Source organism: Parambassis ranga, chromosome 6, assembly GCF_900634625.1.
Source record: "Parambassis ranga chromosome 6, fParRan2.1, whole genome shotgun sequence".
In the NCBI taxonomy this organism is placed as follows: Eukaryota; Metazoa; Chordata; class Actinopteri; family Ambassidae; genus Parambassis; species Parambassis ranga.
This window is the reverse complement of record NC_041027.1, coordinates 2,104,852-2,132,284: the sequence shown is the minus strand read 5'-3', so window position 1 is coordinate 2,132,284 and position 27,433 is coordinate 2,104,852. Positions and strand designations below refer to the sequence as shown.

The 27,433-nt window shown below is 41.4% G+C and overlaps 1 protein-coding gene across 4 annotated transcripts; it reads right to left on the bottom strand.

Moving 5' to 3' along the window:
- LOC114437515 (homeodomain-interacting protein kinase 3-like) lies at positions 1-26,234 on the bottom strand. Of its 4 annotated transcripts, none has more exons than XM_028408266.1 (18): positions 25,864-26,234; positions 21,726-22,744; positions 19,604-19,795; positions 19,272-19,453; positions 12,371-12,494; positions 9,829-9,948; positions 9,267-9,353; positions 8,974-9,191; positions 8,668-8,833; positions 8,223-8,346; positions 7,184-7,278; positions 6,932-7,086; positions 6,561-6,722; positions 6,098-6,472; positions 5,828-5,989; positions 5,472-5,746; positions 4,172-4,320; positions 1-4,014 (listed from the first exon to the last, which is right to left on the bottom strand). In XM_028408266.1, exons 1-18 carry the CDS (start codon positions 25,898-25,900, stop codon positions 3,445-3,447), a joined length of 4,212 nt encoding a protein of 1,403 aa, XP_028264067.1. In that variant the 5' UTR covers positions 25,901-26,234; the 3' UTR covers positions 1-3,444. The 4 variants fall into 4 exon arrangements, with proteins under 4 accessions (XP_028264067.1, XP_028264068.1, XP_028264069.1 ...); XM_028408267.1 differs by having other exon boundaries at positions 6,932-7,083; XM_028408268.1 differs by having other exon boundaries at positions 8,974-9,158.
- Positions 26,235-27,433: the final 1,199 nt, after the last annotated feature.

The following is a 27,433-nucleotide window of genomic DNA, read 5'->3' as shown; positions in this document are numbered from 1 at the left end:
TAACTGAAGCAAAAGATTTTTTTTTAATTCAAAGTGAATCTTGACAAAGTACACCATCAATTCATAATTTGACACTCACCAATAAGAGTCACCAAGAAGGAACCCGCTTTTTGTGACAAAGTACATAAGGCTTGGTCACACTGAAACTCACTGAGAACTAGGGGAAGGGGTGAAGGAGGAAAACGACCGCAAACTGGTAAGACACACATCATTACATCCAAAACAATTCATTTTCCCAGTCCTCATATATTGTTGTATATTGCACAGTGCAGTTGCTACATGTCAAACTAGTGTAGCATGAAAATAAAAACAATCAAAACATGAAAATCATAAAGCCACACAAAACTACAAATATTTAGAACAGTAACAGTTTAAAATTTAGCAATCGTGTCTACATAGATTTATCTAAATACAATAAATGTCAACCAATTAATTAGATAGCTGTTGACTGATTTAGTTATTAGTCCAGGACCCAAATGAGATGTGTTGATTTGGTTGATTTAATATGTAGGGGCCCCGATAAAAGCAGGCCTGGGGCCCAAAACATCAGCAGTCCGGCTTAATTCTCTGATTGTTTCTATTTGTTATGAAAGGACTGGATTCTCAATTGAACTACACAAGGCCTGCATTGTTACTTAAGGCTGCTGGACTCCATTTGCTTGTTGAGCTTTGGATCCAGGACTGTGTAACCCTCTGGTGTCTTTGGTAACGTAACTGTCAGCGGGGGCGTGGGCCGGGGGGGTATTACCTGTCCTATGCAATCAACCTAAAGTGGTTAGAGATTACAGCTCGTCGCCTGTGCTGACAGACACACAACGGGAGTCGACAAGAGAGGGTACACACCACAGGGTTAAACACTCTACTGTGGCCATACCACAAACTTATCATAACAATTCTAGACTGCACTGAGCTAAACAGTGTGTCTTCCCGTCGACACAGGCATATGAGAAGAGTACACAAACAAAAAACAAAACACCCATTACTTAAGCAACATAACAATCCATTATAATGTAATACAATAAGTAGACTACTGGATGAGTACGACTTAAAGATAAAGCATTTCAAAGAAACCCTGACTGAAACGTATGATATCTACCTATGGTGATAGCTGCATACAACACTTATCATCACCTAATCGCAAAATTGAGAGAAAATGCTGTGATGCTAACAGAAATGCAACAAACCCCAAACGGATGTTCCACAAATACATTCACTGTGTGAGAATAAAGCTTTGCATTTGTGTATGTTCAGGCCCTATATTTTACTGCACGGTGTTCCTGGTGAGCACAATGAAACATTCCCTGACTTGTACTTTCTTAGGATTCTGTTTAGAACAAAAAAAAAAAAAGAAAAAAAAGATTGTTTTCAGACCTTATCTCAGTCCAACAACCACACAACTTTGGGGTTTTGTGATGTGAAAATAAGGAGCTGATCCCCTTAAAAACAAAAATTTAAAAAAGGAACTGTCTACAAATTTCCAACTGCTTTGATATCATCATGACACATCATCAATCAGCCACTTTTTTGTTTTTGGAAGAAAGGCACTAGTTGTACAGTACGAAGAGTTGCAAATACAGTCCAATAACGAGAAAAAAGCCATGTCATCAGAAGGAAAACAACAACACGTCAACAACACACCAATTACAGATTTGAAGAGTGAACCCATCCTACATGTGAAATACTGATGCTAAATACACACACAGAAAACACACACACCAAAAAGCAACAGAATAAAAAAAGTAAAACTTCCATTACAGCAGTTTACAATCACTTCAAAACAACAAAGCCAATATACAGAGGCACTAGCATATATGAATAGCATTCAATATACTCCATGATCCAAATAAAACCCACTTCTAATTGTATCTAGTCAGTACTACAATACAAAAGAGAGAATGCAGGCTAGAAGTAGATTAATCCTCTAAATTCACAGCTACGAAGTGGCAGATAATCAGTACATAGCAGCTTATTATCTATACATTCCAAATATGATTTGCCAAACATAGCTCAGAAAAATAAAAACCTCAACCTCATTTTTTGTAAAATAGAGATCTCACAATATATTCCAATGTTGATGACTGCAACAGTTATGCTGGAGGTGAAAGGAGAAATATCAACGACCATGCTTCAGAAATGATTAATGAACAGTCTTTGGTGCTGATTGGAGTAAAATACCAGCTGATACGACAGGTAAAGACGTAGCTCTACTACACACTTGGGAAAGGAAAAATAAAAACAACCAAAAAATACACAACAAAAATCGAGGCTATGCATCCACCCTGAAGGAATGTATCAAAACTGACAAGAGGCTTTAATACATGGACATCTCACACAAATTTCAATTATCAATACAACTCTAATACTCAATAGCACAGCAATGATACTGTAAGTTGACAGGTTATTTCAAACACTGAGAAGCATTTAAAAGTAAAAACCTTTTTTTTTTAAATCTAAGCCACTCCCAAAATCTAACATCTAGCCTAAACAATAAAACACAGCAACCCAGAGTCTATCTAGATTGTATTGCAGTTACAGTAAACAGTGACAATACTGTTGTGAATTAAGTACTATAGTGAATAGAAATCGATTATCAAAATATCAAATCACTCTTTATGTACATAAAAAGCTCATTCAGTCAAAGCCCTATGTGCAGCCTCTAGCTAAAGTAAATCCATACTCTGAGTTAGAAAGCAAACTGAAGTCCAACATTAAAACATAAACACAAGCATTACCATAACCCTCCTCTAAATCTATCTTAGAGTCTGAAGGTTAAGTGCTACAAGCCCATTTAGATCTGCAATCTACATGCTCCTGAAGTAACACCATAGACTCTGGTTTTAAGGCACTAGAAGGTGGCAGTAGCAAATGTCTGCCTGAAACAAAGACAGGAGCATTCAATCCTGATTAATACAGACTGGGATGGCTTAACATACAGATCTGAGCGGCTTGCACATGCTACAAGGCAACAAAGATAAAGGGGAGGGGAGGCTGCGCAGCCTGACAGCAAGAACAGATGATTTCCAGCCTTGAATTGGATGACATTCTCTGAACAACGACCAAGGACAGGAGGTAACGTGCAAAGGACACATTCTTAATTAAAGTTTCCTTATCATTGTATGTGAATTCCACTCTTGTAATGATCTTTTATAAAGCTTTGCAGTTTTAATCTCTTGGCGTTTCCTCCGCTAGCTGACATGATTTTAAAGTCTTTCAGAGATGAAGTTGCTCTGACAATCAAAAGTGATCACTGACTTGAATCTCCACATTACAAATTATCTTTGTACTTAGAACAACATCTTGTTAGCCATATTTATATTCTTCCTCATCTTCACAGGTGTCCATTTTGTGCTCTGCTGCTAGCTCTACCTGCCCAGGTCTCAGCCCCGGTCCATTTCCTATTGCCCTTCCTGACCAGAAGGTAGTGCTGCGGCCCCATCCTGCTTCTCAGATATAGGAGAACTGGGGGTGGTGGCTGAGCTTGGTGGGGCTCAGAGGGAAGCCTGTGTAGGCAGCTGGAGAAGCCATGTAGGGGTGAGGAGGGGGTGGCGGAGGAGGGAAGGGAGGCTTGAACTGGTGTGGGTGGTGGCCGTAGCCAGGCTGGTGGTGTGGATGGATGGTCGGGGAGGGTAGGAGCCTGTGTGGGAGGGGAGCAGGGTGTCCAGGGTGGTGCGGATGGGTGCTGATGCCCAGGGTCACCTGGTGAACTATAGCGCCTCCTTGGGGGTGGGACAGACTGTAGCCATGCTGGAGGAGAGGGGGAGGAGGAGGGCGAGATGACATGATGGGGTGGGGGTGGTGGGCGGCAGTGAGGGGGCCGTTGGGAGGGTAGGACAGTAGGGTGTGTGCAGGCATGGCCTGCGTATGTGGGGCGGTGGAAGTGTGTGTGGGGCTGCTGTGTGTCAGATGTGTGAAGGTGTGTGTGTGGACAGTAGGGGGGATATATGCGTGTGGTCGCAGAGGCCCATAGTTGCCGTTCCATTCTTTGTTGCTGTGGTTTGAACCGTAAGGTTGCACCTGGGAAAGACAACAGACAGGCACGATGACACACTGATAAACATCCAAGTCATGCTTCATGTTACTTCTGTATGACTATATGTATGAAGGCAGAGTGAGCAATGAGCTAGATTGGCTTAGCTTTCATGCTGGAAATACAAAGAAAAACTGAACGGACCTGTCCAAAACCCAGAGGGTGCTGCTGCCCTGTCACCTTCTGCTGCCGGGACAGGAGGGGGGCGGATGGGAGGAGGGGGATGGAGGATGGAGTGCTCTGTTGTCCTATGATGTTGCAGCGTCCTTTGAACCGGGACCAGGACTCTGAGACTGGGACAGACGAAAGACAGAAGCTAGTTAGGTATATGCACATCCAGATCTTGGCAAAACACAGATGGTCTTTTTAGTCCACATGGTCTGCAAGGCTAAAGACAGTAAAGAAAGCCAAACAAAGATATAAAAGAAGAATGCACACAAGAGCAAACAGCTTTGTTCAGTGAGATTATGAAACATGGTCCTTGAATACAAACATATTCTCAGTTCAAACAAAATATCATTCTTGAGGGTTATGTATTTAATCTGCAGAAAACTTTCTACCTTGATGAGACATACCAACCCTTTCAAATACTGCATTTTATAAAATTTTGTCACGCCTCTTCTAAAGATACAGTATGTGATGTTATACAATTGAACCATGACTAATTTCTGCTGTCACTAGTCTTATGTGTCACTTTTTAAAAAGCTGAGAATCTCCACATAACACGGCATCATTAAAGTAGATGATAAAATAAAAGAATACTTGCACTCAGAAAAATGGCACCTAAAAGCAAAGTTGATCCATAGACTCTGATCTGTATCAGTTTTACTGAACTCAACATGCACAGGACGGTGAAACTGATCACACATCAGAGCCTCAGCCTCAACTTTCGCTGTAGGACAAGAACCAGCAGAGAGAGGAAAAAAGAAAACTCTAGCCCAGTACCAAATGAAATGCATCTCTTTCCCTCCATCAATTAAACAGCACAATGTTTGCTCCTGTTGAATTAACTTTCTCAGTCTTAGCCTTACCACTCTATCATAAAACAGTGGACGTGTTGCCTCAGCCATGTTTGAATTATTTTAGATTTTTAAACAGAAGTTAAGACATTTTAGAGACTGCCTTCTACCATACTGGGGGTAAAGTCCTAAAGTAGGATTCTCAGGCAATGCTAACATTGTCTATAATAGATGCATCTCTGAGGTATCAGACCACAGCATGATCAGTTCTCTGCTGGTGTCTCTTGATCACCTGTTAAAGCCTCTATGACCCACTAGGGGGCGGTAAGCCCCCACTGATTCCATATGACCTGTAAAGCAGAAACCATCAAAGCACAGGTGACAGGTGTCAAGGAAGACACACTTATGCTTAGAGCTAAATAACAAACATGTACAAGCACGTCACAATGTTAAACAGAATCTTTCTTGGAAAAATAAACACTGACCTGTTCTCTGAACACGCTCCTCTGTCCCATGAGTGTTATTATTCTGCACTCTCATTGGTGGAACTACCATTGTCCTGATGCCACGAGGGCTCCTGCCCTGCAGAGTAGGGGAAGGCAGTTTTGCTACTATGGCAGCCAAAGGTGGGCGGTTGTTGTGGTTACTGTTGTCAAGGTAATGGTAGGAACTGTTGTCACGTGGGGAAGTTGACGTGTCAGATGTGGGGGAGCCTTCTACTGTGTCACAGCCACTCTCATGGCCATCATCCTCAGACATGCTGAACCGAGAAAGAAATATATGTTAATGTTCTTCACAAAAATAATTTGTTATTTCATTTGGTTAATGTACACCCACAAACCTGTTAGGTCTCTTGCATGGTGAAACTGAAGGGCTCGACTGAAGTGAGTTGGATGCAAATGAACTGGTGCTGAGGCTGCTGTCAGGGCTGCTAAGGGAACACACTCTCTCCATAGACACACTGGTATCTCTGCAAGCCTCGCACACACACTCCTCTTTACATCTGTGGAAAGTATGAAAGTTTTCTTAGTTGGTGCTTTGCTTGAAACAGATACACCAGATAACACAGTTCAGATACTCTGACTGGATTTATTGTTTCGATTATACTCACTCATTTAGACAGCACTTCTGAGGGTTTCCTCCTCCTCCACCCTCATCCTCTGCATCGGTCAGATCACTTCGGATGCTAATCACACTGGGAGCAGGGCTTGGTGTATCACCCATCAGGACTGCCACATCACGCTGAGGCTGTCTGGCAAAATCCAACTGTCTGTTGCCACTTGGCAACTCCTCTTTGAAACAGCTCACTTCTTCCTCTGTGTCGTCTTCCTCCTCGTCTGTGTTCTGAACTTCCGGACGCCTGGTTTCCACAAGAGGAACCTCTCTCTGGGGCTGCTCCCTTCCTGCCGCTGCCTGTCCAACAACGTCAGCCATTTTGGGAGTCCGACATGTGGATATGTGGATGTTGCTGGGGTGGGACAGGTTCCTTTAAACAGAATGATTGATATTTCATATATTCATGAAATGTCACAGCAGTGAACCTTAACATCATGACTCAGGGGGCACAATCTCACCTATTGTGACTGTGTCTGTTTCTTTTATTGGCTGGCTGAGGCCACACAACATGAGCTATGCCAATGTTGATTGGCTGATGGGCAGACAGGGCTGGCATCTGATTAGTCAGAAGAGGCTGCTGCATCACTGCATTGTAGTGGCTGTTGTGTGGACGCATTTTCCTGTTTAAAGAAAAATAATGATTTGAACTTTGGGAAAAATGTATGATATGGATATACTACGTGCCATGAAAGTGTATCCGAACAAATAGTAAAAAAATGGTTATTGAATAACCCATATGCAAAATGAATGCAACAGGAAATTTTAGTAAGTCTTAGAAAGGGGGATTTTCCACAGACATCCAGTCTGTGTGACTCAATTGATGACTCACCCCCAGTCGCTGATCCTCTGTGGCCCCGCTGCAGTGTCACTGGTTAAGGAGGATGGTGGTGGTGGAGGTGGGTGAGAGGGAGGAGGGCCAACTGGAGTCATCTGTTGCCAGGCTGCTGGGACAAGGAGCTGCTGCCCCCGGCTAGACCACGCCTGCTACATGGACAGAGAATGAAGATGGGGAAGGGGGATGTGTTCCAGCTCCCCCCAAAACAGAAATGCTGATGTTACCAAATTTAAGCCTGCATCTTACCTGAGCTATAACACCAGGCCTCACTGGTAGAGGCTGAATAGGAGGAGCTTGAGTTACCATGGGGACAGAGTAACCAGCTGGTTGATTGAGGTTGCCTTAAAAAGATGTAAAACAAAATATATATATATACACACAGTATTTCTGCAAAAGAAAAAAAATCTATTCCTTCCATTTTCCACCCTTCTATGAAACATGAAAAATAAAAAATTAAAGCTCCAAGCAGCATTGCGGGCCCTCGCACACCTTGCGATCCGCAGGGCCATCGCTGTCTCCTCTCCTCTAGTCTCGTCTCCTATGCTCAGTTACAGAGATGTACAACAAACACATGTTTACAAGATAATGTTCCTGTTGCCAGTAGGTGGCGCTATGACCATATCATCCTATTAGCAAATATATATCTGTTCAGACTCGGGTCCATAGCAGTACTGTAAAATTTTGTCCACATTGCATGAACTATGTGGATGGTACTGCAAAGAGCAAGTTCCTTTGTAATGGCAGATGGTCAACTTTGAGGCCACGCTCCCGCCATACCGTAACACTTTTGAAAGATTTTTGGAATGCACCTATTCCCTATGGTGTCCTGAGTGGACACAGTGAATTTCAGCTGGATTGGATGAAGCATGCAAGGCGTGAAAAGTTTTGTAGGAGGGTCACAAATCGCCAAAAATGGCTGCAAAATTCAAAATGTTGGACTTCCTGTTGGGTTTGGAGGGGGGGTCCAAGAGACTTTTTTGTGCATCTTGGGGTGATAGATATGTGTGCCAATTTTCATAATCCTGTGTCAAACTGGCCAGAGGGGCTATGCGTTAGGGGGCGATATAGAGCCATTTTCCCATGTGCATTTCAAAAGTCAGCAAATTTCGAAATTTTTCGGGCGAATGAATTTTTCTACCAAGTTTGATGAGTTTTGGGGCGTGGTAAGGCCCCCAAAAATGTGATCTTAGAAGGGGAAAATAAATAATAATAATAATCCTAAGGGTTTCAATTCGGTGCTCGGGCCCTAAAAATGTGTAATTATTGTAAGAAGCAGTGTAAATACCTTGCATGGTGGGAGGGCAAAGAAGCAAGGCAGGTGGGAATGAGTCACTGCACCCAAACTGACCATTACCAGTTGTTAGAGCTATCCCAGGATGCAACACTGAGGGAGCTGATTGGGTTATAGGCTGCAATAGAGAAATGGAGAAGAGATTTAAAAAAAGTTAGGGTGGATAATAAAGACCTACAAAGACCACTACAATGACTGACACAAATACAAAGAGTAACATTGTGTACTACGTTACGCTACAGCTTGCCATGTTCTGAAAAGGGCAACAAGCAATGGTAAAGAAATATTACACAAAAATCTTATTTAAACAAATAAAGGGAGTTCTTCTGATCTCATTACTAAGAAAAACATGTAGTGCCAATAATAATAATATAAATAATAAAAATAATCAAGACACTGCCCTGCTCAAAACTACTAGCACACAAATCCAGCATCTAACCTGAGTGTGGACTGGTATGTTGCTGTAACCCAGGGGAAGGCCAGAGGAGGCGGTGGGGGCGAGTGGGGGTCTTGAGTAATGAATGGTGTTCTGGTTCAGAGCGTCAAAAACTGCATTGCTGGGCCGAGCGTGGCACATGTCCATAATGCGGAAAGATGACTGCACACTGGGTAGAGAGGGGAAAACAAAAGAAGTGTTAGTGGTATGACTGTGATTCATGATGCGTTTATTCAATTCCTTTGCTAGTCACAAAAAATAAACAAAAGCATGAAGGGAAAAAACTTGTTCCAGTTGCTGCGGCCTTACTAGTTGCTATGTGGGTAGTCCAGAAGATGAGTCATAGTGAGAAAGGGGTGATTGAGGACATTAGAGGGAACGGTCCTGTCTTCAGCATCTATCAGCAGCATGCTCTTAAGCAGAGAGACAAATTCTCGTCTGTCCGCCTTTTCTGCTTGCATGTCACTGTTATCGTGACTCAGCACCAAGTTCACCTGATGGAGGCAGTGAGGTAAACAGAGATAATGCTACACATAAAAACTACAGTGAACAACTTACAATAAATGCATCATTTTGATATCAATTGGTCTGGTGTGACTCACATGTGCTATGTCATCCAGACAGCTGAAGATGTACTTCCTGGCCTCTTTGGATTTAAGTCCTGTCTCTTTCTCATGCTCTTCTGTTGTCTGAAGGAAGTAAAGGAGTATTAGCTCAAACAGTCTCCAGCATGTGAGTACAGTATGTAAAAGATGCTGTAGCCATTCTTTTGCATTTCTGAAGTAGTGGGAACAACATGTCTTCTGGCAAGTCTGTGAGGTCACCCCAATAGGGTGTTGCTTGGAAGTACAAGCAGGAGATAAATATTACGCTTACATTGATTTAAAATTGACTTAAGAGCCAGCTCTGCAGGTAGTCTAAACACAGTTTCACATTTCCGAGAGCTTTCCTCAAACTGTGCTGCTGTGTCCTGTTTGGAAGAGCTTTTCCTGCTGAGAATGCAATGCTACTTCATGTTTTTTCTCCAATTGTAACACTTAAATGTCTAATCAGTAACACCTTTTTCACTTCAAATCTTACCTTCCTATTTTAGCTTTGTCCCCATCAAGGAAGTGTGTGTGTGTAATGTGCATGTGTATATTTGTAAAATTTAAATGCAGGTACTTTTAGTCTCCACGAGGCGTAGGGAGAGTCTGACTCTTTGGAGAAGAAACGAGCGGTCTTGGTCCCCTTGTTGAGCAGCTGCTCGGGCGGCAGGCCTTGGGTCTGAGAAATGTACCGGATCTGAGCAGAGCGAGACAGAGACAGGACACAGGGAGGAACAGGCAGAGTGAGAAATGAGGACATGAACAGGAAGACACTTTGTTCATTTTAAACAGCTGTGAGTTTACCTCAGCTGACAGTGTGAGAGTTTTTAACCTGCACACATTGACCTGACACAATATCTCTGACATGGAAACGTGTTATATTCTGCTGGAGTCTGTCCAAAAGCTGATCAGTAAGTTGCTTGTTATCTAATACAGCAAGTTAAAAGTCCTTGCACTTCAACCTTTACTGCTCTTTTTGATTTACACTCATAAGAGCTCAATGCATTATTTAAATTATTAAATGAACTACCTGCTTTAATCAATATAAGGTACTTGATGTTGTTTCCACCAGTTTCATTTGCAAATAACAAAATAAACTGATAAAATCCTGTGACCGGACCAATCTGTGTATTTTCCAGATTTGAATTGCCTTTTCCAAATACTTTGCAAACTTTTTAACCTGTCAAGTCTTGATTTCCTCTCTCAAAATGTGACACTCCAGAAATTCCAGGATGAATGGAATCCCACTGTGATTGGTTTCACAATGTGTAAGCGTGAGCATGAGTGCATGTGCACGTGTCAACAGCCTAGAACAAACACACTGATGGGCCAGAGGGCACTGGACTGAGAACCTGCTGATGGTGCACTGAACACTAACCACAGTGTTTGTGTGTGTGCAAAAGTGAGTGTGCACATGTCTCCCATCAGGCTTATGCTTATAAATACATTTTGCTGTGCAGAGTGGAACTGCATTGAGCCTTGGCATAGGACACCATGCTTTTTGGGGATCAGTGTGCACGCGTGAGTGTGCAAGTGTATGCCCTGGCATGGCCCTGTGAAGCCACTATCTCTAAGTGCTGATGACTGATGACTGTCCAAACTGCTAGGGGCTGTAGGAGCAAATGACACCTTACAAAAAAAGAGAAAGAAAGAAAGAAAGAATATAGGTATAGACATTAGGGTTAGGCAGTATTAGGTATACCGGCGGGGCACACGGGTAGGGACGGTATCATTTTTAATACCGTCAATAAAAAAATGCAATCCACTTATATAAAAAATAAGTAATATATTATATACAAATATTAAACATATTTTATTTAATGCCTTGTGTGGTTGAATCTTCAGTTTTACTTCAGTAGTATGATATATTTTACTTTTATGAACATGACGTGACAGCACAGAGAAGAGAGAGAGAGAGAGAGAGAGAGAGAGCTATAGTCGCACCCTTAGAAGAACACTGCTGCGCTTTACAGGACGAGCCAGAGCTGAGATATTTAGTTTCTGAGCGGTGTAGGCACAAGCCAACAGTTTGGTGCCGCCGTCTGAGCCTACATTTATCATTTTAATTGTTTCCATTAGAAAAACTTGGCAGCGGAAAACGTGACCGGCAGGTTTTCAGTTTACCGGACAAGTGTTTTTATTACCCTGGTAACTTCTAACATAAACACTGCACAAGGCTGCGCTCTTAACATGATAAAATCACAAAAACAAACAAAAACACATTGGGACTGAATCATACAAGCCATACATGCCAGCATGAATTTTAAAAAAAAAAGTCTGTTCGCTATATGCGTTTTTAAATCCTCAATAAAAACTATATTAACTGAAAAAGATCGCGCACTGCACGTTTTTTTTTACATTTACCGGGGTAAAATGGGGAGGGCGTTTGACGGTATCAAAATTTGGATTCCGCCCAACCCCAATAGACATATGTTAGGTAGATCCTCACCAAATAGTCACATGATTGTTTATTAAAATGTTAACCATGTTTGGTACTGGCATGTCCAAATGGAACCAATTTCAAACATTTGGTTTGGCAAAGAACTAATAATCTTTGGCAGATACCCATAAAAGGGAAAAAAAATCTTCTGACATATGCCAAGACACAGCAACATGAGGATGTTCATGTTTCTCTTTCCAAATTTCCAAACTCATTTACTGAAAACATGATGAAGTTGATTCTGGTCTTCACAGGATAATCCTGTTGGTCTGTGAATGTGATGTGGGGCTTTTCCCATGCTCCCGCTCCCTTGCCGGGGGAACTACATTTAGACTCCCAGTTGTGCAGTTTAGACCGCCTAACCCTGTGGGAAGATAATCACATATTGCCAAGAACAATTTCCTGATTCACTCAGTCCTGATTGGTATTAGGTGGATTTAACGCTGGATTTGTTGGACTTCAGTCATACAGGGCAAGATAGATCAGAGTGCAACACCAAATAAAGGGTTGACAATGTAATTAATACACTGTTAAGTTCTGGGTTCTATGAATATAGTTATAAGGATGAAATATATAATATTTTGCTTTTTCTATGCCTTAAATTGGGAAGACGGGAAAACATCTTGAGGGATTATTTTTCCCTTCCGTAAAATGTGTTTCTGTGTGTGAGGAATGTTACCTGGTCGTACTCCAGTGCTCCGGGGTAGAGGGGCCAGCCCAAGAAGAGCTCAGCTATCACACAGCCCAGTGACCACATGTCAATGGCCTCGCAAAATGGCAAGCCCAAAATAATCTCGGGAGCCCTGCAGAGAGTAAAGACAGAAAGGTTACGTGTGAGAGGTGGACGCCATGTATAATCAAAACAAAGCAACACCTGACTTACACATTTCCTTAGATCAACGTTCCTGTATTTGTTGTGAATTGACGATTTAAGCAACGCACTAAAAATGAACTTCTCTGGGTGGCATTTATGCAACAGGTTATTTATGTAGTTTGACTGATCCATAAAAAAAACCTTTTGTATTTTAAGTTAAACCTAATCACATGCATTTTAAAAACTCTGTCAAGAAACTGCAAGAAATTACAGAGCCATTCTCAACAGGACATTCTGTCATTTGTAAGCTGAACATTACACCCATGTGACATGCATGCTACATTACTGCAACAAAGAAGAAAGAAAAAAAAAGCAAATCTGTACAAAAATGGACTTTGACACTTGCACAATTCAAATGGGACTAGTAATCTTACAGCAGTAGCATGAGCTGATATATGAAAACAATGGGCTATTAGGCCTGGAGAGAGCAGCTGAGCAACAGTGCTGCAAATAGCAACCACTGTTGTGACGACCACTGGGGAAATTATCGTTGCCAAGCAACAACTGGACGCAAGACCATAATGTAACAGTATTACTGGGTGATAAATGAGGCCATCATTCATCGTGTGCAAATGTCTGAGAGTGTGTTTCTATATGTGTGCATGTACATAATCAACTGCTCTCCACATTTTACACAGCCCATTCTTTCTGCCAGCCATGGCCTCAAGGAAATTACATTTTGCCATTTCCTATTACTCGTTTAAGAGGAAGAAGTTCAGTTATGCAACAACAAATAGAGCCTTGGGGGGGAAGAGTGCCTTAAACATTTACAGAGTACGCATAGACTAAGAGATTGATTGTGGATTTAAGAGCTTTAACGTGGTAGATTTTACCTGAGACACATGCAAAGATGTGACGGCACACGCAAATTTGTTAAGATACAAAGCAAATAGCTGTGACAAGTGAAGAGTCTTACACAAGGACAGAATTCAACTAAAAAAACATTTAAACCCATTATCAAACTTCAAGTCATTACAGTATAAATTCTCTAAAATGACCACAATACTCCTTGCACACCGACTACACAGTAGCAATGGACAAGTCAACTCGGGCAATTGCAAGATTACAAAAACCTAAAACAAGTGTGCTATGTTGATAAAGAAGAGGAAACAGAAGTGCTGTATTAACTGTACTTTGGTTTCACATCCATGCCTTTTGCAGTTGCTCAATATGTCAAGGACAGATGAAAACAGAGAAAGTTTTCCAGGAAAACTTCCATTTCAAATACATATTTGTTTTAGACCTATACCATCTTTCAGACTAATCAACAAATTTTGACTGATATGATCTGAGCCCATTTTACCATGACATGATAAATATTCTTGACAGACTATACAAACACAGATTATGACACAAAGGCAAAAATAAAGTTTCAAATACACATGTTGAGGGAAAAAGTAGAAAAGAAGAATATGTTTTGTATGTTTTGTATGTTTTGTATTGCTGGTTCTGCCAGAGTCATAAAAGCTGCTGCAATGGCCTCAGCTTTCCAGAGCTGTAACGGCTAATCCCATAACACATCTAACACACCCATACGCACACCCACAGGTGTTTGGCAGGCAGACCAGGTTCCAGAACTAACTAGTCATACTAGTGGGCGGCAGCTCCAACAAGAACAAACACTGCATAATGTATGGCAATGCACACTGCTGTTCCATAAAGACAACATACAGTGGGTGGGGAAAAACTATAGATTAACATAGTTCAGAGATAATCGCTGTTTTTTTGTTTTGTTTTTATTTTATTGTGAAAATATATTGATAATAGGAAGGGTGATATTGACCCCTGTCCTGTCTGTAGTCAAAGCTGATCCATGATGATCACATACCCTACAAACCCCACTGCATTACTTAAGCTTAATGTGTGAGACACTGTCTTGAATTACATGAGACTACACGTGTATGTGCAGCAAACAGACCAATGGAGGTTGTTAACAAAGCATGGCAGTGCTTAATGTTGCATTACAAGACTCTACTCTTAATGGCTTTTGGGAAATAAAGTTTCCACAAACCATGTATGACATTTCCCTGCAAATAGCTGCTGTGATAATACACTTGTTTACCTTGTGCTTATTTGAAGCACATAAGAACTAGGGGCAGCTGATCACATCAGTTTTGGTTGCTGTATACATACTGCTTCAAAGCATAGTCGCAAATCCATCAGGATATGTGCACATTCAGAAAACACACTTGCATCCAGTGTATACACAAAAACCAACCTATCAACATGTGTTTTAATTATTTAAGTTGACAAAGGGAAAACAAGCCCAAAAATAAAAAACAGAAATTCTAGCAACATATTGCATAAAAACGCTACTTACTTTGAGTGCATTATTCATAAAGTACTAAATGCACATCCTATTCTCAAGAATGGGTTCCACTGTCATGTTAGAATAAACCGGGACAGACTGCAGAAATCTTTCGAGTTCTGCTTCCAAAAAGAAGTTCTGTCGGTTTTGTGAAACTGTGGAATGAACCTGCAAGTCAGTCAGCCAACCACAACACATGGATGCTTTTTTTGGAAAAATGGTTCAGAGTCACACTCTGAACGCTGACAATCCAGAGACAATTCACGCTGGATTTCCTCAAATATGATGATTTTCATATCTGTATAGTAGGGTTGGGCGGTATCCAAATTTTGATACCGTCAAACGCCCTCCACATTTTACCCCGGTATACGTGAATACCGTGCCGTGCTCAGACAGCTCAGCTCTGGCTCGTCCTCTAAAGCGCAGCAGTGTTCTTCTAAGGGACCCGGTCACAGGTGCGACTACAGCGCTCTCTCTCTCTCTCTCTCTCCTCCTCGCTGTCACGTCATGTTCATAAACTTTGTTAAACGTCTCCAAAAGTAAAATATATTATACTACTGAAGTAAAACTGAAGATTCAACCACACAAGGCATCAAATACATTATGTTTAATATTTGATCCTTATTTTTTATATAAGTGGATTGCATTTTTTTTTTTATTGACGGTATTAAAAATGATACCGTCGCTACCTGTGTGCCCCGCCGGTATACCGTAATACCGCCCAACCCTACTGTATAAAATATATTGAACAGTAGATTCAATAAGTAATATAGGATGGATTAAAATTCCAGTGACAACAACCTACAATTACAGCTAGATAAAGGAAGCTTAAGACAACCTACACAAATCTGTAAGCATGTTACAATGATAGCAGTTTTTCCTTCCACCTGATCTACTCGGCTGAATAATTCACATAGCCCAGTGCTCCATTTTCATTGTGGAAGGTGGTTTTACGTCATCATCCCCCACAGGACAGAGTAGTCACCTCACCAGGCCCTGCTGTGTCATGCTACCATGGCAACACCACATTAGCAATGACAAGCACTGAAAAGCTTCTGCCACAGCTTTCTACCTACAGAGTTTGTCTTGAAAGAAAGCCACCTTGTAGTGACTAAGCAATATTTCAGCCAATACACTACACCTGCAAGGCCACAAGTGAATATGTGTCAACAGGAGGGGCCGGGGCTCTACAAATCCACCCTTCAATTAATGGACATGCTTCCACCTGAGCCACAGACTACTGAGCGAGTCTGGTGCGTAAATAATTGCATCTATAAGTACACAGACTCACATCGGACTAGTCTATACATTTCAACCAATCGTATGCCACCGAATAATAATTATACTGGCATGAGGAGTCAATCTGGGATAAATAACATGGTGGTTAACAATACATCATGGTCAAAGGTATTAATTGAAAACACAATCTTTTACAAGGCTTTCTAGTGGTGTTGAACATTCCGGATCTACGTGGGAGTGACCAACACAGAATTGTATTCATATTTAGTTAGTTTGATTGCCGTTGCTAGACAATCAACCTCTTGTTATTCACTCCTCTTTCTTCTTCTTCTTTTATTCTTCCGTAAGTTTTTTGACGCAGCGTATCTTCAGCATACATTGACTGATTTCAGCCATTCAACTATCAAAATGTTCATCTCACAGTGGACATTCCGGGTCAACTTCAATTGGTCAACTTCAACTGCAATTTCGGTGTCATCTGCCAAATGTATCTCCTCCTACAGATTTCAAGCTACAGACTTTTATTCTCTAATTCTGCAATTCTCTAATTCCAAATCGTTTTTGCATGCCAGGCTCTCAAGTGTGGAGTGGTTTTTGAGGTCTCCTCTGCTGTTACCATGGTGGCAGGCTGACACAGAGGCATACACAGAGGCATACAAAGCTCTGAATTGCTCTGATTCTCCAGCAATTAAGAGCAATCCTTCACATCAGCATTCAAAGCAATGCTTCAGCTGCAGCAATTAACCTTGCATTTTCTTCAGGAAATGCCCCTTTCTAGTTTACATTTGGACTTCATTTTAGGATGTTAATGAGTGTGTTAAGACCTTAGCTTTAGTGCCCTTTGGGTTTTTCTTTGTGCCTTTAAAAAGTTAACTTTTACAGCAAAGCCACACTGCTGGCAACACCATTACCTATGGTTATGGAAAATCCAGGGAAAACCCCAGAGATGTAAAAAATAAAACCCTCCTCTTATCCACCGTGGTGGGGCCTGCATTTCTTAGAGACCTCACTATGGTAACAATACAGTGCAGTCATTATGCAATATGAGGAGTGGAGCTGATGAGACGAGATGTCCTGCTAACATAATTTGTAAACAAAATGACACAGTCAGACAAATGCATTGCTTTGGGGATCAGAGCAAAAAAAAAAACATACAGATAATCTTACTGTAAGCTCCTAATTTGAATAGGGCTTACCAACACCAGAAAAATCTACATACTTCCACCAACTTCCCTCTCGCACAAAGTAGAAAGGATAATGTGTCTGTACTATTTGTACATCATTTATGACCAAGGAAGATAAAACTACAACACTTCAACTGGAGCCACAGCAAAATTCTGCACACCAATGTCCTATCCTTGGAGATAACTTTCATCACAACTCAGTTGAGCTATTGTGAAGCAATTTACTGTACATTGTGTAACGTAGTACACAAGTCTTATACAGCCCTGGCAGATGTTGCATAGAGAGAGGCATACATAAAAACACACCCAGACACACACACTGGAATGTCTCGATGTTTTTTTCCTGGATCTAAATGTGGGCTTTCACATACCACATTCTACCCTGGCCTCCTGTGTCCTGACTGACCTCTGTGAATTTTAGTGCCCGCCTATTTAACTGCACTATGATCTCAGTGTTGCCGACGCTGCTGGAAGTCAAAACACACAGACGCACACATGAACGCACACCCATACACAGTAACCAGGTCAACTGCCGTGCAAATCCTTTATGTTATGTAACAGTTATAGCTCCACATTCAACCTCATCTCAGAGACAGAGGGGTGCGCCAGAAGTTGCTTGCTTTCACTAAAATAGAGAAGTTGTGCATATGGTTGTTGCTGGCATTTTGAATCTTAGCAATAACATTTTACTTTCCTTTAGTACAGGAAGCCCACACTGTTGTTTCTCAATCTGTACACCACTTGCAGAAAAAGCTGCTCAAAGTGGAATGGTGGGTAGGCAATGGTGCATTCGCTGCAGCCATAGCCAGTATTCCAACAGCCTTTGGAATTGATTGCACAATGCTTAGAGTTTGCAATAGTTTGCCTGACCTAACTGACTTGCCTGCTGAAACATGCTAGTAAGTGCTTCGATAGAGGAACTTTCCAGCCTGCTGTGCCGTTGTTAATGAAAAGGAAATGCTTTGCCTGTTATATGACATTCTCTTAACTTCCACATGCCAACCATTCCTGAAATAAAGTAGGAGTACATTTCAAAACAGAGGACAGGTTTTAGTTAAACATGTTATACTTTGAACAGTTTTTGTTAATAATTACAGCAAGCCCCTTAATGTAACACATGTCATAATGTGAGCCTATCAGCTTAAAGCTCAATAACTTAATAAAGTTCTTTTGTAGAACAATGTGTCTTGACAAGTTCACAAAGCAGTGTTTCATAAGCACATTCTCCCTCTCACCCTAGCCTACGAGACGTGCCAAATATTTCATGACGCTGTTCCTCATATAAACATTTCAGTTCCTCTGCACATTATGCAAGAGCGGCAGGGCGTGACACAGTAAAGACAGCTCGCACATACATGCTTCCAGCCATGCATCCAAAATGCATGCAGAAAAGAATGAGGCAATGCATCAAAGAGAAGGACAAAAATTAAAAGAAATGTCATAGAACTCCCAGTGAGAGTGTGAAGGTTGATACAGATCACTTCATGTTACATAAGAGAAGGCCTGAACACATAAAGCAAGTCAAGACTTTGCAAAGCCCTGTGGGAAAAACACAGATGCTCACAAACAACCACGATCCATGGGAATAACTCAGATTACTGTGCTGGCATATCATGATGACAAATATGACATTTCACATCATGACATATCTGAACTTCCTGAAAATATTTTATCCTGAGAATTTCACTTCTGAACATTTTGTACCATTTGTAACCAGATGAGCTTTATCTGTGATATACAGCTTTTCTTTGAAGATCAAACAGTATTCATTTCCATGATGCAAAAATCAAATCATATAGACATACTTTCCTCAATACAGCAAATTATTTGTATTCAGCTTTGAAACTGCTTTGATGTGTAGCAGAAAGACAAATCTTAAAATAGACTAAATAGGTATTTCAATCTAAAGTCTCATGCAACGTAGGATGACCATTGTATCCGAGTTATTGAAGGATGACTTGGGTAAGGTCCTCACCTGTAGTATCTGGACTGCAGGTAAGTTGAGCAGACAGCCTTGGAGACATGGCTAGCAGAGCCAAAGTCAATGACTTTGACTCTGTAGGGCTGCCTGGAGGGGTCAACAAGCATGATATTCTCTGGCTTCAGGTCAGCATGGATCAAACCCAGAGACTTCAGCTTCTTTAGTGCTGTTGCCACCTGCAAAGATTTACAAATGCTCATTTTCTGGCAACAATGTGAGCGGTGCCAGGCCTAAACAAGTAACTATCTCATGAGAATCTGTTTACAAAATACATAATAAGCTGAATGTGTGAGTTTCTATTATTTTTGCAACAAATTTCAATTTACCTGCTGCAGAATAGGTCTGATGATTTTGAGTGGCAGTGGGCTGAACTTGTTCTGTTTAAGGAAGTCATAAAGGTTTTGCTCCAGCATCTCAAACACCAAACAGGTGTGGCCACGGTGCTGAAAACACTCCAGAGCACGCACCACATTGTGCTCCTCTGCATTTTCGCTGCTCAACCGGGCCAGGATCTCCACCTGGAAGTTCAGGGGGGGTAATTATTGCGATAAGCAATAAATCAATTAATTGCACGATAACTTTAAATGGGCTCGATAAGTTTTTCAGCCACGATAATTTACATTTGCATGCTCGATTGTTTTCCTCCCTTTCTCTCTCTCTCTCTCTCCCTGCCAAAGAGACTGGATGACAAAAGGCGTCACTCCGGTGCGTCGTATAAGGTGTGCAAAGTCCTGCCGTCGGACTTTATATGTCCTTTGAAGGAGCAGAACTCCGGTTCAGCACTTCGCCACAATTCACCACGAGACTAAACATGCTTATGTATACAACCTGCTATCAGAGAGAGTCCGCATTGTATGAGTGAAGTTCTCTGCCTTCTTACTGGCGGCACTCACAGCAGTGCCACACATTAGTTCTCTTGCCAAGTCCTCTTGTGCCATCTCTGCTATGACTTTCTTTTATGTGTTTCTGTCTACATGGTGGCGTTTTTAAAATTCACTGCAGCTGTCTGCAGCGGCCCGATGCGCATACACACACGCAAACACGTTTTTACACTAGGGTTGGGTGGTATCCAAATTTTGATACCGCCCTCCACATTTTACCCCAGTATATGTGAATACCGTACCGTGCCGTGCACCCCCCACCCGTCAAATAAATTACAGGCGAAGACAGGTATGTAGCATGTGAGTTGCTCATTTCAGCTAAATCTACACTGCTTGCATGGTGCAGTCTTTAATTGCTTGCAGAGAGAGAGAGTTGTGTCTGCGCAGAGCCTCATCAAAGCAGCGCATATACTCATTACAAGTTGCAGAGACACCGCGCACTAGGGTTGGGCGGTATTAAGGTATACCGGCGGGGCACACAGGTAGCATTTTTAAAATGCAATGTAGTTATACAGAAGATAAGGATCAAATATTAACCATATTTCATTTGGTGCCTTGTGTGGTTGAATCTTCAGTTTCACTTCAGTAGTATAATATATTTTACTTTTGGAGACGTTTGATAAAGTTTATGAACATGACATGACAGCGAGGAGAGAGAGCGAGAGAGAGCGCTATAGTCGCACCTGTTTAATTTTAATTCAGCTGCTGTAGCCTACAATTCACGGCAGGTAAAACACATTTGACACATGTAAAGCGATTATCACATTTTTTTATATAAGTGTAGGCCGGTAACAGATTTAGCTGGGCGATTAATTGCCAAGAGAACTTATTGCGATAAGCGCTAATATTGTTGTTTTGAGACCATGTTCAACTAATATAATGATAACGACATATAATGCTATTACTGCTATTACTTTCTTTTATGTGTTTCTGTCTACATGGTGGCGTTTTTAAAATTCTCTGCAGCGGCCTGATGGGCATACGCGTGCGCACACAAACACCTGTGCGTACAGGTGAGCCCACTCCCAGCAGCAGGTAGAGTGCGTGTTGTTGTTTGGCTCTCTGTTGCTTATGAGGTGCTAGTTGGTTTGACTTAACTCCACTGACTATGCTCAGATCAGCCATGGTAATAGGCCTACCACTACTCATAATAATAATAATATGAATGTTGATATTATTATCAGTATTATTATTAATAATAACAATAACAATAATGATGATAATAATAATAATAATGTTGATGATTGGTGGCCTTTCCAGTGTCAAATGTTCTTTAGAAATTCTTTATTGATCTTTGAAAGGGTGTACAAGTTTGCATTATTATGTCGTTATCATTATATTTACAGTTACATGGTCTCAAAACGACAATATTATCGCTTATCCCAATAATTTCTCTTGGCAATTAATCGCCCAGCAAAATTTGTTATCATGACAGGCCTAGTGATGTCACAACAATATTTCAGTCATAACCAACCAGGGCACATTTTTTTAGTTGAGCCACAATTACAGCTTAACACATACAATGACACTTTTCTTCTACTCTTACAAAAAAAGAAAATGTCCTCACCTCAATCTGTCCCTGACGTGCATAGGATGGGTGGTTCTTCAGTATTTTAACAGCCACAACTTCATTTGTTCCCCTCTTCCAGCACTTTACCACCTGGCCAAAGGTCCCACGACCCAGGAACTCCAAGACCTCATAGCTGTTCTTCAATGAGCACAAAACCTCGTGCTGGACTAACTGATAATCACCATCTACTGATCCATCTCTAGCCACTGTAGCTCCTGCCACTGCCCCAGTACTGCCATTAGGCCTGATTTCAGTCCCATCCACCCTGATGCCAATGCCTGTCACCGCCTCAGCCCTGTTGTGTTGGGTAGGCACGGTCCCTCCACCCACTACTCTGATAGTTTCTGCATTGTTCCCAGTGCTGGTTTGCAACATGGCCACAGGGGGAGGAAGCGAGGGTAGGGCAGATGCCTCCTCCACTATCTGCATTGTTCCAGCACAGTTTTTCTCCTGCGGATGTTCTCCAATTTCACTTGTCTTCTCTTCACATCTCTGGGTTGCACCTGTGTCTGGAAGGCTGATATATCCTCCTGCTTTTACCCTTCTGGTTCTGCGCTCTTCGTCCTCTCCTCCTATACACGCCCTTCTTAGCAGCCCACAGTCCAAGCCTCCTCCTGATGGAGTTCCACCACTGTCTTTGAAAATCCTCACTTCCTGCGGGCAAAGAATCTGTTGATCCTGGCTCCCAGCTGGACCCTCTGCCACACTCTCCTCTCTATGTATTACTGCAGACTGCAATGCCCACTGCTCCCTTTCTCCAAGTTGTAGTCCACTGTGCAGTCTTCCTGAATCAGCACCAGTTGAGGATGGAATAACGTTGTTGGGATAGGCGATACCGTAGTTGACTCCGATCACATAGGTCTTAAGTGGGGGTCGATGCTGAAAGGCTCTGCTGGTGTTATTAATGCGGTGAGCTTCACCTGTGTGTCTGCTGGTACCACTGCTGCTGGTTCCTAAGGCACTTGTCTGAGCTGAGTGCAGGTGTGATGGGTAGACCAAGACTTGTGAGGCCATACCTAAAGAACAGAGAGAAACACACGTCACACAAATAACCTAGGATGTAGAAAACACAATAGGTTTAGGGATAAACATGTAAAGATGGCCTATAGAAACCTGTATAGAATATGTACAAAATATTTGTGCTGAGAATCTAGACAAAATTCAACCAACCAAGACTGTGGGCTAAAAAAAGTTGTCATAAAAACCACAAAGCAAACACCCACATCAAGCAATCACCATATCACCATTACTGGAAAGGGGAACTAGTCCACTGTAATATGAGATGGGGAAAGCCCGTTGTACTTCTGGCCTGTCCCTAAGCACTATACTGGAGGGTCAGTTTCATACAAGTAGAACCGCACAGCAAGCGGTACCCCAGGGGGAAATGATACACTATGATGAGTGTTCTGTAACCCTTTGACATTTTACAAATACACATATCACAATGCTCGAATGACTGTTGACTGATCCTATAAACTGACATACTTAGGTCACCCAGGCACTATGTGGAGCTCACACTGAATGTCAGCACGAGGCCCACAGTCAGTTTTGTTTTTATTTTATAAATAAGAGTGTACAGCTCAGAGCCTAACAGTGTAGCATGACTGAGATAATTGTATCACCTGGGTTTGCTTATGGCATATGAGACCAATTATTTTTTTTATAACACAGGAAAAGATAAGTTGTATTATTCACTTCTTTTGTATAGAAAACATTCACAGACTCTTTTGCACAAATGTGCGGGTCTGTGTGTGTGTCTCACTAAAGTATTTTCTTTTTATCAGGAGTAAACACCTTAAAACAGTCCTTAATGAAGCACCCATGTATATCCATTTTCTTTTCATTTTTGTTAGGAACATTCCTCTCATGGCAGCAAGTCATGACACTATGATAACAAGCAGAGAACAGGCAGAGGTAGGGTTGGGCGATATTGGCAAAAAAATTAATCACGATTAATTGTGGCATTTAGCCGATAACGATTAATTTGACGATTAATTGATGACAGTTGCACTTACATGTTTTTGACTCTAAATTGGCACAGTGTTCTAGCATGATACCGACAAATCATCAGTCAAGTTAACTACTTCATTCTAACAGGTTAAGCTGGTGATTAGGCACCAACCAGCCATGGAAATATGTATTGATAATATTGAGGCACAAACTGCTTCAAAATAATAATGAAGCAAACATTTAAAGTAACTTTGTGCTTCAAATGTTTTTATCTTAAGGTCACAAAGCATGTCAACATTAAAATTAAACAGACAAATAGACAAACAAAGTTCAGAAAAGTCACATCAGTGATTATGATATAAGTTAAAAAATGTGTCTGCGCAAATGAACCTGTGACTGGAATATGTCCCACACTAGAGCATGTTTTCACTCAGACTGTAGAACAGCAGCAGAAAAAACATTACAAACAAACTGGACAATTTCACATTTAAATGTGTTTCTGTGCAAATCAACCTGCGTTACGTTCTTCCAGCGCTTCGTTTGGTCGTAAGCAGCACAAAGACTAAACCTATCGTTGATTCTCGGCTGAGTGGAATTCTTTCCAATATCTGCTGGAGGAGACTTCGCTGTTGTAATGTTTCCTATGTTGCTGTGGAGTCCGTAAATAAAGATCGGAGTTTATTCCTTTGATACGAGCAAAAATTCAGTTACTATGGCAACAACCAACGCTCCACGCTTCACCTAATGCATGTCGCGGCACTATATACAGCTGTAGTGTAGTGTTGTGGCCTCGTTGCGCTTTCTTCGTGCTCGGGCTTATGGTGACAGACGTTGAACTTGTGTTAGAAACGTGCTGCTCTGCATTATTTAACTGAACACCACTGCCTTCCACCATTATTGTTATTGTGGGCTCACATGTGCGCGGGTGATGGTGAGACTATTGTGGATTGTGTCGGCCTAGATTTACACTCAAGACTCAGGTGATTCCAGTTTTAATGCTTGGTCACATGTTACACCAGCAAACATGCATGAAGCTGGTTTTCTTGAACATAAAACTTTGTTGAACAACAAAGGCTTGCTGAGCTGGCCTTCCAAATTATTAAGCTGAACACACACAGGCTCAGACAAGCAGAGGGGTGTGCCTCAAAGTAATTTACAATAAAACACACTTTACCTCTTCTCACTTGTAGGCCCAGTGAGTTTTACCAGGCAAATGCCTAACTGTACAACTACACTCTAGTTATTACTCATAGTGTAAAACTGAAATATCTGCAATCTAACAAGCAGAAAATAATTTAAGAGTTGTTGACTACTTTCAGACACACAACTGGAGGCTGTAATCAAGACCACCGCAAGATAACTATAAAATATTGGAAATTGAGGCAAGTGGTCAAAATACCATATGGCAGATGCAGTGCAAACATTTCACCCGTTTAATGCTTGCCAGGGTGTCAAATCCATCAGCGTTTGAGGGACACTCGCACACTCACAGCTGTGATACCTCCTGCTCTATCCCCTCACTGCCAAACTAGGTAGCCTGATATCCCACAGGACGCCAGGATCCTATCCTAAAATGGAGATCTATGACACAGGCGTGTTTGTGTGTATGTGTGTGCTTGCGTGTTCAGCTGGCGTTCTTTTACAACCGCAAAACACCCCACAATTTGTTACTGGTCGATCTAGGAGACAATTAGAACATGGGAGGGGTGGAGTGTATGCCAGTGCGTGCTCGTGTGTGCTTGGGGGATGGGCAACACCAGCTGAGACACCTGTTGAAACTTATGTTGTAAGTGACAGGCAGCTAAATAGGCATGTTATATAATATGTAGCTCGAGTGATACCTTTCTTAAAAACGGCAAAAATAAAGAAAAAATATTCTCACAGCGTAGAAGGTATCGGTAAATAAATTGCATATTTCTTCACAAATATACAACTAAACAGTGAAAACACGACACATCACACAGCGGAGCAACAATTATTCAACGTTAATTCTAACTTAATTCTAATTAGCTTTTGCTAACACCTGTCTGCCGACGGGAACAAACTCAAGTTGGTTAGCTTAACAGTTAGCCAACAAGCTAGCTGTCAGCGAAGTCCCTTCAACGTTAACGCAGAAACTTCGACAAACACCAGCGTACCACAGAAAGTATATTCGACAGTATCTGTAAAATAGAATGTGACATACCTTCAGTAAGACCAGTAAATCGTATCATCCAGAGCATCAAAGAACAGGCTAGCAACGAGGACCCGCACCACAGTCAAATCCTGCAACGGTGCTTCTGCTGCTGCTGCGGCTGCTGCTGCCATCTTGTTCAACGACGAGGACAGACCGAGCGACTTTTCGCACATTTGAAGCTCAAAATAACGCAAAAAAACTAGCTGTTACAAAAACCAGCCATGTCCCATGGTGTCGACGGCGGTCTCAGGTGTCGCCGGAGGTCACTCTTGTGTCAGCTCAAGACGAGGAATCCGTGTTTGTAAACTTTAGCATGTCAATACGCCTCGTCCCCCAACAGATAGCTGCTGGCGGCTAGCTGTAGCTGCTGGTTCGGTAGCTTGGTGCTTCCCCGCATGTGTGGAATGTTGGGGGGGAGGGGGAGGAGGAGGGGAGAGAGAGAGAGAGAGAGAGAGAGAGAGAGAGAGAGGAAGGACGAGCAAAATAGTAACAGTAGTGCTGAGTCTATACATAACTTTGACAACCGCGTAAAAACATTTGACTTACGATCATTTTAGCTATTATTAAAATGCTTCTTTTTCTATTTAATACATAATATGAATATGAATTAACTTATTAATAAAAATATATTTAAATATTACTTTTTTATATACAACCAATTTGACAATGGACTAGGGAGACACACGTTTGTGCGTAGACGACACGTACACCATTAATCTGCTTGTGTTTTGAGTCATTATTATGCAGAAATGTAAAAAAAACTGAACCAAATAACAAAAGTGAAATTCAGGTAGCATTCCGATCTATATTATGTTTCCTTCGTGTCTCATCATGCTGTTTCACTTGTTTATTGTTTTGTTATGCGAGTCTATAGCAGACATGTTCAAACACATATCCAAAACCCATACATTCAGGCAGTGATCCAGTGAGAATAAAGTTTTAATCATGATATTTCCGATAAGACTTAAATGTATAGTGCAAACATCAGCTTGCCATTTGCTGATTATAAATGCATACAGTGCAAATAATAAACGTTTAGCTTTTACAGCAGTATTTAACTCAGTTCGGAGTTCTGGCTCCACCTACCGACTCATTTGTGTATTGCATGCAAGTATAATTAAAAAAAGGGTACATGCATTTATCTGTTGTCATGTGTAATGGCAAACTTTACACTGACTTTATATGTACTGTTGAGTCTCACTTGTATTTTTCAATATTCTTTAACTCTGCTTATTTATTAACGATACAAAGACAGTGCTGCTAAATTGAATTCATTTTTTCCATTACATCATACAGCCTTGCTACTTAACTATAACAATAATTGTAATAAACATAGGTTATCATAAAGCAGCTTCATCAGTTTTGTTTGGAAACAGGTTTATTGTTCATTTAAGAGTGTCCTTTTTCTTCAAACCTTTGAATGAAAATGACCTGGATGAGTGAGAATCTTTATCAACATGGAGAGAGCCAGACAAAGTCCCAGCCTCCAGAGAGTGGTAGTGGTAGTTTAACTATTGTCACCTCCATCTTGTTCTCTGACAAAACTTACTAAATAAAAATAAAAGGCTAATGATTTCGC